The sequence below is a fragment of the Notechis scutatus genome, chromosome 13 (assembly GCF_049901735.1).
Source record: "Notechis scutatus isolate UNSWTSFEM ecotype Mainland chromosome 13, rNotScu1.2, whole genome shotgun sequence".
In the NCBI taxonomy this organism is placed as follows: Eukaryota; Metazoa; Chordata; class Lepidosauria; order Squamata; family Elapidae; genus Notechis; species Notechis scutatus.
Window position 1 is genome coordinate 13,697,808 of NC_142021.1, and position 11,555 is coordinate 13,709,362.

General features: G+C 46.9%; 1 protein-coding gene across 3 annotated transcripts in view; it reads left to right on the forward strand.

Moving 5' to 3' along the window:
- LOC113422864 (uncharacterized) overlaps window positions 1-11,517 on the forward strand; it is a 28,461-nt gene extending 16,944 nt beyond the window's left edge. The window contains exons 6-11 of one of the 3 annotated variants that reach the window (XM_087943100.1): window positions 415-524; window positions 1,881-1,996; window positions 3,866-3,944; window positions 4,037-4,132; window positions 5,013-5,129; window positions 9,338-11,517. In XM_087943100.1, the coding sequence (XP_087799226.1) occupies window positions 415-524; window positions 1,881-1,996; window positions 3,866-3,944; window positions 4,037-4,132; window positions 5,013-5,129; window positions 9,338-9,346 (527 nt within the window). In that variant the 3' untranslated portion in view covers window positions 9,347-11,517. The remainder of the gene's footprint in view (window positions 1-414; window positions 525-1,880; window positions 1,997-3,865; window positions 3,945-4,036; window positions 4,133-5,012; window positions 5,130-9,337) is intronic. The other 2 variants (XM_087943102.1, XM_087943101.1) reach the window with 2 other exon arrangements.
- Window positions 11,518-11,555: the final 38 nt, after the last annotated feature.

The following is an 11,555-nucleotide window of genomic DNA, read 5'->3' on the forward strand; positions in this document are numbered from 1 at the left end:
CTATGGGGAGAGGAATTTGCTTCGCGAAAATTCAGCAACAGAAACTACATTAGGTTGGATAGCAATAGCCCTTAGACTTACATACCGCTTCACAGTGCTTTAAAGCCCTCTCTAAGCGGTTTATAGAGTCAGCCTATTGCCCTCAACTATCTGGGTTCTCATTTTATCCATCTTGGAAGGGTGGAAGGGTGAGTCAATCTTGGGCTGGTCAGGATCAAACTGCTGGCAGTCGGCAGAATAAGCCTGCAGTACTCATTCTCACCACTGCGCCAGCACAACTCCTGTATGGGGAGAGGCTGCTACTGTAAATGTGGGCTGGGACCCAAGAGGGCGTCATTCTTTTGCAAAGCCTCCCTCAGTTTGATGTTTCAGGCCTCTTTCCCGTTCCTTGTGTCTCCATCTACACTGAACCAGGAGAGGCTCTTGGCGTGGCCATGGCGGAAAATGTGGGGCTGAAGAAACTCAACCTCAGCTGGAACAACTTTCGGGGCCAAGGAGCAGTAGCTGTCGCCAAAGGCTTGGGGGTAGGAAAAGGGACTTGGTTTGAGAGTTTTCCATAGGGATGAAGTTGGAAAGCGTAAGGTGTCATTTCACCCCTCCAACCTCTTAAAGCAGGGGTGTCAAACTCAAGGCCGAGGGGCTGGATCTGGCCCATTGGGACCGCCCTGGAAACAGCAAAGGACAGGCCCGCAGTGCCTCTGCCAGCAAAAACAGAGCCAGGAGGGCTATGGGTGACTCTCCCGAGCTCCACTTTCACTGGCAGAGGGTTGCAGGAAGCCGTCACAGCCGAAAACGGAGCTCGGGAGCCTATTTTCTCTGACAGAGCACTTGGGCCGCCACAGGCACAAGTGACATCGAGCTGGCCACACCCACCCTGGTCCCCCAAAGTCAAACAAAATCCTCAGTGAAATCAAGTTTGACACTCCTGCTCCAAAGTGCAAACAAGTTTGAAATAATTTAGCTCTGTTCTAATGTGTAGTGCAAGTGTAGGCAACTATGGCAGCTAATGTTTTTTTATTGTTTTCATGGTTCTTACTGTGTTTATCATTTTAAAATGTTTTTAAGATTTTAATTATAATATGTTTCTAAATTGTGAGCTGCCCAGTGATGTTTGCCGAGATGGGTGGCTCTAGATACAAACAAACAAAACATTTACAACCTGTGGACTTCAACAGAATTCCTGGAAATTGAAGTCCACAGGTATTAAACTTGCCATAGTTGTCCACTCCTGTTTTAGTGGCATCACAATATCACAGGCCACCTTTCCTGCATCTCCCAGCAGCGGATAAGGGAAAGTGTGCAGTGTGTAGCAGCAGCCAGAAAAATTAATACAATCCTGGATTGTATAAACAGAGGCAGAGAATCAAGATCACGTGAAGTATTAGTGCCATTTTATAAAACCCTAGTAAGGCCACACCTGGAATACTGCAACAAATTTTGGTCACCATACTACAAAAAGAGATGTTGAGACTTTGCAAAAAGTTCAGAGAAGAGCAACTAAGATGATCAAAGGCCTGGAGACTAAAACATATGAAGAACGGCTGCAAGATTTGGGTTTGGCTAGTCTAGAGAAAAGGAGAATTGGGGTGACATGATAGCAGTATTTCAGTATTTGAGGATTTGCCACAAAGAGGAGGGGGGTCAAATTATTCTCCAAAGCACCAAAAGGCACCACAATGGTTGGAAATTAATCAAGGAGAGAAGCAACTTGGAATTAAGGAGAAACTTCTTAACAGTGAGGATCTTGGAGCGTGTTGGTGCTGATGGACAGACAGAATCCTACAGTCCTTGTTGTGGGGGTGGTGCAGCTGCTCTGGTCTCCTGTGGACACACCACCTTGGACTTTCTCCAAGCTCTGCTAACTCTGTCTTGTTCCACAGGCAAATATATTCCTTCGAGTCCTTGATCTGTCATATAACGGCTTTGGCAACAGCGGTGCAGCTGCTCTGGGGGCAGCCCTGAAAAGCAACAATGTGCTGGAAGAACTCCACATCGGGTAAGGAGGCGCCTGCACTTCCTGAGTGTGCTGAGAGCTGTTTCTTAGTCCTCCTAGGCCCAAGCCAGGAAAGGGAGTAGTTTCTAGGAGCCCCCTATGGCCATCAAGGCAACTGAGTCTGAGGCCATCAAGTGAGTTTCCGGCAAAGGCTGGATTTGAATTGGGGACTGCTCATCTGCTTAGGGGAGAGAGGAGAAACTAGCAGCCTCTTCTCTCCCCTCTTCCCCTCTGCCCAGGCTGCCCAACCAGAACAGAACAGACTTAACAAGTTGGAAGGAGCCTTAGAGGTCTTCTAGTTCAACCTCCTACTCAAGGAGGAGACCCTACACCAGGGGTCTCCAAACTTGGCAACTGTAGCATTTGTGGACTTCAACTCCTCTCTTCCCCTGGCCAGCATGGTTATTTTAAGGAATTCTGGGAGCTGAAGTCCACAAGTCTTACAGTTGCCAAATTTGGGGACCCCTGCCCTACACCATTCCAGACAAGTGGCTGTCCAGCTTCCTCTTAAAGGCCTCCAGTGATGGAGCACCCACCACTTCTGACGTTGTGGGCACTCCATCACTGACACCCACAACAAGTCTTCCTCTGGTGTAGCGTTTGGGGCACTCGGGGAAAAAAGCGTTTTGATGGGCAACATGCTGGTGTTGAGAATGGAGCCAGTAGATCGATTGCTTCCCTTTGACGCTCGGCACAGGTGCCACATCCCAGCAGGCTGAGCTGAACCTGTGGCCTCTTGCCAGTCAAGAGGGGGGGGGAGCTTGGGAGGGCCTGGGCCCAAGTCACCCAGCGCTGTTAGGCAAACCGAACAGGGCCTCCTTCTTGCTTGGGTGATGGGTGACCCTAGGAATTGCAGTCTGTGACTTAGCTTGAGGTACCAACCCAGCCAATTAAGGAAATGGAGGGTTACCATGAGACTCAGTATTCCACCCTACAGAAGAATGATAAACAAAATGCTGTTTCTTAAGAAGCCATTTTCCTGGTCTGTTTTGGTGAAATGAAATATTAAATAACCCCCTTTGTTTTAAAAAAAAAGCAAAGTGCAGCATCTGAGGATAATCTCAGAAGCTAGACAAAGATTCTTGTGAATTCTTGTGAACTAAATGGCCTCTTCCAATTCTTTGGGAGTTTGACCAGCCCATCCTGATTTCAGATAACCAGTGGGCTGCCATGCAAAATAAAATAAAAAATAAAATAAATCCAGCAGTCTTATTCTCTTTCCCCCCAGAGAAGAGGACCAGAAGGAAGGTGTGGGGGTTGCAGAATCCCGTCAAATTGTGCATAGGCTGCTTGGGGCCTGGGGTGCCCTGCCCGCTCTGCTGGACGACTGTCTGCCCAGACTCTCTCAATTTCAGGGTTCTTGGTGATTCTCTCAGAGATGAAGGAGCCTTCTGTGTGGCAAAAACTCTCGAGGCCTCAGGAAAAAGCAAAGTTTTTTCCTTGTTCAACTACTAGTAGTTCAGCTACTGGAAATGGAACACAGAACCTAGAAATCTACAGTTGGAAGTGCTGGGAATTTAGTTGGAGCTATTACATACTGACTAATCTAATCGTTCATGTGATTATGGGAACCATTTGGGCCAAATGAAAATGTGGGCAGCCACTCAGAAGGGTTTTCCTCGGAAGAGAATGTTTGCTGCAGCAAGTCCTTTTCCTGCTTCTCTAATTGGGCTCTTTAGACCTGAACCCAGCTCTGAAATGTTGAAATGTATTGACTGACAGGAAAGATTTGGTCTCTTGTCATAGCTGGTAGATCCTGTGATTGATTGATTTTACATACCTCCAGCAACAAACGAGTGTGGGTCAGCACGGGTGGGCGGGCAGGAAGAGAGAAAGGGGGGAGTTTTAGGTTACCGTCTCTTTTATTCTCAGTAATAATCGCATTGCTTTGGAAGGAGCTCTGGCGCTGGCTTTGGGCCTGAAAGGGAACAAGAACCTGAGGAAACTCAAGGTGAGGAGCTTTTGGGAAGGTGACCCCGAGACCCAAATAGCCCTGCCAGGCCGGGGATGCAGAAGGGCTCTGTTCTCTCCTGTGCTCTGCAGATGTCCAGGAACCCCATCCAGAATGAAGGCTGCCTCGGGATCCTCAAAGCCATCAGAGTAAATCCTGGAGCTGCTATGGAACTTCTGGATTTCTCAGTAGGTTTTGGTCAAAGAGGGAAAACGGCCTGTCTGAAATGACACCGCAGGGTTGTCCAAACGGATGGGGAAGCGGAACACCCTTCGCTGGGAGCTCCCAAAGGCTGGGGATTTGCGGGCAGTGAAGATGTGAGTGGCACACAACTTCAACAAACGGTGTGCTTCAACTTCAACAAGGGAAATCCAGATAAGAAATTCTGGGTGGGTGTAATTCTGGGTTGTGCTGTGATCGGGTGAGCCGGCTTGTAGGCAGGAAGATAAAGGGAATAAGGAACTTGTGAAATTATTGCAACTGCACAGATTGAGGGAAAGGAAAGGCGGCCCTGGCTCGGAAGTGGTTTGCATTTCTTTCTTCCAGGATGCCTTTTCGCCTTCCCAATTTCCTTCTGGTCTTCCATCCGAGGAGCAACCAGACCTGCCCCTGCTTTGCTTCCAAGCCTAGAGAAGGTTGCAAAGTTAGGCTAAGGTTAGGCTAATGCATTAAGGAAGGTAAAGACTCTACAGGTGCTGCTTTCCAGACTGGAACACAGCAGGGCTGGCTGGGTGGGTGGGGTAGACAAGACCATTTCCGCAAGCCCTGAAGATGCGGTTCCCAGCTCCACACAGCACAGCACCAACTGGGCCTTGATCCAAGAAGGGTCATTTTCTCTCCTTCTCAGGTAGAAGGGGATGCAGCTGGTGTGGTCCCTGTCTTCAGGTGAACCTGCCTCACCTGGCTGCCTCCCTCCCTCCTCTCCCCTGGGCAGAAGCAGCTTTGCTTTGTGGCTGTTTGTTGGGCTGCAAGGGAAACCAAGACGAGAGACTGGTTTGCTTTAATCCGGCCTGAGACTGCGGCAGCTTTGGCTCTGACCTGCTCACTGCCTGGAATTCCTCCTTTCAGGCAATTGTGGTGAAGCGGGACTTCGTCCAGGCGTGTGAGGCTGTCCAAGAACTTTTCCCAAGCCTTTTGATCCACCACGATGGAACCACTCGCTCGTTCGGAAGAAAACTTTCAAAGGTGCAGCAAGTAACTTCGCTTAGATAGAGAATAGATAGAATACTTTATTGGCCAAGTGTGATTGGACACACAAAGAATTTGTCTTGGTGTAAATACGCTCAGTATACATAAAGGAAAAGAACCATTCGTCAAGAGTCGAGAATCATAAGGTATGACACTTAATGATAGTCATAGGGTACAATAAGCAATCAAATTATACTAGGAAACAGTCAATATAAATCGTAAGGATACAAGCAACAAAGTTACAGTCCTACAATCACAAGTGGGAGGGGATGGGTGATAAGGAGTGATGAGAAGATTAACAGTAATAGTAGTGCAGACTTTGTAAATTGTTGAACAGTGTTGAGGGAATTATTTGTTTAGCAGAGTGATGGCATTTGGGGAAAAACTGTCCTTGTGTCTAGTTGTTCTGGTGTGCAGGGTTCTATAGTGTCGCTTTGAGGGAAGGAGTTGAAACAGTTTATGTCTGGAATGTGAGGGGTCTGTAAATATTTTCACAGACCTCTTTTTGACTTGTACAGTATACAGGTCCTCAATTGAAGGCAGGTGGGTTGTAATTGTTTTTTCTGTAGTCCTAATTATCTTCTGAAGTCTCTGTCTGTCCTGTTGGGTTGCAGAGCCAAACCAGACAGAGGTGCAGATGACTGACTCCATCATTCCTCTGTAGAACTGGATCAGCAGCTCCTTGGGCAGTTTGAGCTTTCTGAGTTGGCGCAGAAAGAACATTCTTTGTTGTGCTTTTTTGATGATGTTTTTGATGTTAGGTGTCCATTTTAGGTCATGTGATATAGTAGAACCTAGAAATTTGAAGGTCTGTACTATTGATACTGTGTTGTCTAGTATTGTAAGAGGTGGTAGTATAGGAGGGTTTCTTCTAAAGTCTTCCACCATTTCTACAGTTTTGAGTGTGTTCAGTTCCAGATTGTTCCGGTTTCACCACGAGGCAAGTTGTATAACCTCCTGTCTGTATGCGGATTCATCGTTGTCTCGAATGAGACCAATCACTTTTGTGTCATCAGCAATCTTCAGTATTTTAACAGATGGATCGTTTGAGATGCTGTCATTGATATATAGGGAGAAGTGGAGATAGCACACAGCCTTGGGGGGGCGGGGGCGTGTGATGATTGTACAGGTATCGGAGGTGATTCCGCCTAGCTTCACCTGCTGCTTCTTGTTTGTTAGGAAGCTTATGATCCACTTACAAGTGTGTTCAGGTACCGCTAGTTGGTTTAATTTACTTAGAAGAGTGTCTGGAATGATGGTATTGAATGCTGAACTGAAGTCTCCAAAGAGGACCCTTGCGTAGGTATTTGGAGATTCAAGGTGTTGTAGGATGTAATGCAGAGCCATGTTAACAGCATCATCTGTCGATCTATTTGCTCGGTATGCAAACTGCATGGGATCTAACAGCGGATCCATGATGGTTTTCAGGTGGGACAGCACAAGCCTTTCAAAGGTCTTCATAACTACAGATGTTAGAGCAACTGGTCTATAGTCATTCAGTTCCTTGATGGAGGGCTTCTTTGGCACTGGGATGATGGTAGAATGTTTGAAGCAGGAAGGAACATAGCGCATCTCTAGTGATCTATTGAAGATTCGGGTGAAGTTGGGGGCCAATTGGTCAGCACAGACTTTTAAGCAAGAAGGAGTTATCTTGTCTGGCCCTGGTGCTTTTCCTGGCTTCTGCCTGGGTAATAGATCTTGCACTTCTTTTTCTGTGATCACCAGAGGTTGTGAGCCCAATGGATTGGGGCCAGTTGTAGGAGGCTTGGCTGTTGTTGGTGTGTTTGAGATGTGGGTTGTGGAGATAGGTGGCTGTAGTTTCTTTTCAAACCTGCAGTAACATGCTTGTCTTTTATTTATTTGATTTGTCAATCGCTTACAAGATGATAGGTATAAGTATAAACATGAGTAAGAATACAGGAAATAGATACGAATAAATGGGGACAATAGGACAGGGACGGTAGGCACGATTGTGCACTTATGCATGTCCCCTTACAGATCTCTTAGGAATGGGTATTCTCTCCCCTTCCTTTCTCTCCTCCCTCCATTCTTTTCTCTCCTTCCTTCCTTTCCTTCCCCCTTTCTTCTTTCCTTCCATATTTTATTTTTTATTTTATTTATTTGATTTGATTTGATTTGTCAATCACTTACAAGCTGATAGGTATAAGTATAAACATGAGTAAGCATACAGGAAATAGGTATGAATAAATGGGGACAATAGGACAGGGACGGTAGACACGATTGTGCACTTATGCACAGCCCTTACAGACCTCTTAGGAATGGAGTGAGGTCAATAGTGGATAGTTTGAGGGTAAAGGAGTGGGGTTTAGATGATGTAGCAACAGAGTCAGGTAGTGCATTCCAGGCATTGACCACTGTGTTGCTGAAGTCGTGCTTTCTGCAATAAAATTTGGAGCGGTTTACATTGAGTTTATATCTGTTGCGTGCTCTTGTATTGTTGCGGTTGAAGCTGAAGTAGTCATTGACGGGGTAGGACATTGTAGCAGATAATTTTGTGTGCTACGCTTAAGTCCAACTGTAGGCGGCGTAGTTCAAGGTTTGTCCAAACCCAAAATTTCAAGCCTGGTGATATGGGGTACTCTGTTGTGAGCAGAGGAGTGGACTCGTGAAATACTTCTGGACTCACTCAGTTGTATTAATTGTCTTCCCATGGCTAGATGCCCTAAATGCAGGAGGCCTCCCCATCCTTGGCCACTTCAAAGACTTGTGGATGTCAACTCCTAAAATTCCATGCCGGCTGAGGAATTCTAGAAGCTGAAGTCCATGAGCCTTTCAAGTTGCCAAGGTTGGAGACCCCCCTGTCCTGATGATGCACTGTGCCTTCCTACCACTGTCTCAGCGCAGGGAGGCCTGGCAGTGCATTGGGGGGGGGGCGCTGCTAAAGGCGGGGGGATCAGTGTGATGGCAAATGTGCCATGTTGTCAAACCACACGCATCTCAGTGCTGCACACAGAGCTAAAAGGGGCAGAGCTGGCAGCACAAGGCCCAAAGGAGGAAGTCCCTGCTGAGCAGCCTTGACGGGTTTTGCAGCCCCTGGAATCCATCGGCTCCTGGTGATTCCCTGACTGTCCGTGCCTGCAGCCTCTGGGTTGCCCACCGTCCAGGGGAATATGCCTTTGCAGGGAAAATAATACAAAAGCCCTACGACATATTTAAGGCGGCTTCCATTTCTGGCTTTGACTTCGATCCAAGGATTGTTGGGTGGTTCCAGACACCCTTGGGAAGGAGATTCTGCGGCCCATGGCGCACTGCCTCTGCACAGCAGCACTGGGGGTGCCCAGCCAGGGGAAAAAAGGTGATTTCTTGCACTAGATCGGGGTGTCAAAACTCAAGGCCCATGGGCCCGCCCTGGAAACAGCCAGGCCTCCGTCTCCGCTGGCAGAGGGTTGCAGGAGAGGCCCTTGCAGCCTCCGGAGCCCCGTTTTTGCTGGCAGGGCACTCAGGCCACCCCATGCACCCCCGACATGAGAGATGCCAAGCTGGCCACACCCATCCTGCTCACACACACACACACACACCCAGGTCAAACATGACCCTGATGGGGCCCTCAAAGGAATCAAGTTTGACACCCCTGGCCAGTTGGGGGATTCCAGCTCCGCATGCCCATTGCTGTGGTGTCCAGACCAGGGTCTCCAACCGTGGCAGCTTTAAGACTTATGGACTTCAATTCCTAGAGTTTCTCAGCCAGCCAAGTCCACAAGTCTTAAAGTGGCCACGGTTGGAGACCCTGGTTTAGATAGTAAGCCTGATTCTGGTGCTCGGCAACACACTTGTCTTCCCAAAGCAAGCCCCTTTCTTAGCACCTGAGGCTTGGATGCAGCTCTAGTTGCTTTCCAAAGGCCATAATTTTGCACCAGGAAATGGAGAAATCCGATGGTGCCAGAAAACAGTGGCATTGACTCCTTGGTGGACTTACAGATTAACAGAGTTGGAAGGGAACTTGTAGGTCATTTAGTCCAACCCCCCCCATCCAAGCAGGAGACCCTACACCATTTCTGACAAGTCTCTTCTTGAAAGCCTCCAGGGATGAAGCTCCCACAACTTCCGAAGGCGGCTTCTGTTCCATCGGTTGATTGTTCTCCCTGTCAGAAAAGGTCTCCTTAGTTCCAGGTTGAATCTCTCTCCTTGTTCAGTTTCCATCCATTGTTCCTTGTCTGGACTTGTGCGTGTTCTCACACTTGCAGGTTTCCTAAAGAGGTTCCTGGTAGCTCTGGAAGATCAGCCTTTTCTTGTGGACGTCCCAGATGGGAGAACTGCGGTGAAACTTGTCTGGTGATCCTTGTGATTCCCCTCCCCCACACCGGGCTTCTCTTTGTGCAAGAACCAGCATGTTCTGTGTAATGCCACTTTTTCATGTGCTGAACGGTTGCTGCAGGGGTTTCCTTCCAAGGATTTTGGCACCCTGCAACACGAGGGGATCCATCGGCACCAGGGGTAGCAATTTCCCCTTTGAGGCAAACCCTCCCGTGATTGTCCGAGCGGACTTCCATGGAGGCTAACAGGAAGCTGATAAAAATCTGGGAAGGACCTTTGGATGCATTTATTCCCTCTCATTCTGCAGAGTTTGGGAACTGCTCTTCTATCCAAAAATCTGTCCCGGTACTTTTAGCCAAATTATTTTGTGTGCCATCCTCAATTATAAACCTTTCCTCTTGCACAACCTGCACAGCTTCCCCTGAAAACATTTCCAGTTGCCAGGATTGTACAGCAGACTTCCTGGCTGGAGGTTGTCCCAGAGGAAGTTGTCCTTCCCCTACACCACCACCACCACCCCCCACCCCGCAGGCAGCCCAGTCGTGTTGGCCAGAGGCGTGAAGGTGACCCTCTCCCCTGCTGGAGAGCTTCTGCTTGGGGGAGGCCACCCAGAACCACCCCTCCCCTTAAGGTATCTTCACACAGGCTGTAGTGAAATTCAGGGGCGGATTGGCCACAGTCCAGGGCCACAGCTTTCTGGGTGCATGCGGTCAGCTCCAAGCCATGTTGAAGGGTGGGGCCAAGAGAAAAGTGAAGGAAGGAAGGCAGCAAAGGGTTGGGGAGAGAAGAAGGGTAACACCCCCAAAAAAAAAAAAGTGTGGGTCAAGCAGTGGATTACTTACATGCTGTTTGCTTGCTATGGGGCCATTTGTAGTAAATAATGTATCTCACTCCAGCTCTCTTTTTTATTTTTTTATTTTTGTAAACTTCAATTTTGCCAGAGAAATCTTGTATTTAAGTTTGAAGTATTCTGCCCAGAGTCACTTTGTGCGAGATGGGCGTCCATATAAATTAAATAAATAAATCTAAATCTATACACCCCCTAAAACTCTCGTGCCTGTAACCTTTAGCTGGGTGAAAAGGTACTATCGTAGGCCATAACTTTTTCAACCAGTATGACTCAGATGGGCTAACTTACTGAATATGTATGTCCAAAATATGGGGCATAATAGCTCTTGTAGAATTGAAATTTGGCAAATTTTGTACAATATTTTGTGACAGAAAAATCAACATTTTAAGAAGTAATAAAAAAGTCAGAAAACATTTCCTGTGGTCAATGTTTGTCTGTGCTATAAAATTCAACACGGGCTACTTCCAAGGCCGATACGTCTCGGAATATTACCCTGAATTTTTAAAGAACTTTTCAAGTACTTTAGAAGCTCTGCCATTCTTAAAGATACTGAGGAATCTGGCAAGAAAAAATTTCTAAAACAATGACCCAACAGGGCATGGGTGGTCTAGTAAATAGATAAAACTCACTGGGTGAATTAGCATAGGAGTCTTCATACATTTCAGCAGAAAAGAGGAAAGATTACTGTACTTCCTGTGCCATGAAAAGAGACATATGCCTCAGAAAGCAGAAATCTAGTAATTCTTTAAAGCTCTATTACTCCATAAGCTTTTGTAGATCACAGACTTTCAAGATACCTACAAGTATCTTTATTTTGATGCAGAAGTTAATATAGCTACTAGGCCTTGGTTTGAAACTAGCCTTAAGTGCATCGTGTTAGTTCCTAACTAGGACAATTGGAATCAGAAAGTGACCTCAATCTGGCATTGCAAGGATGGAAGTTCACACACCAGTTTAAAAGATTTAGTAAGTTCTTTGGGTTTTTTTTTTTTCCTCTTGAGAATGAAGTAACCAGAGCTGTGCACTACATTGCCATTAATTAACTGATCAGGTCATTTAACCAGCTAGACTCCTACAGTTTTTTTTTTTTTTTTAATTCCTGGGGTTTGAAGGCGGGAGGAACACATGGGAGAAATGTCTTTGATGCTCAGTGTGCTACAGTTCTTTGAATGCCACCGGGTGGGTGTGGTAGCTATGCAAGAAAAGCTTATGGAAAGATTTTATTAGAAGCCACTATTTTGTAGAAAGATGCGGTCTTTTTTATTTTTTTAACCCTATTCCATTCATGCCTTTTAATT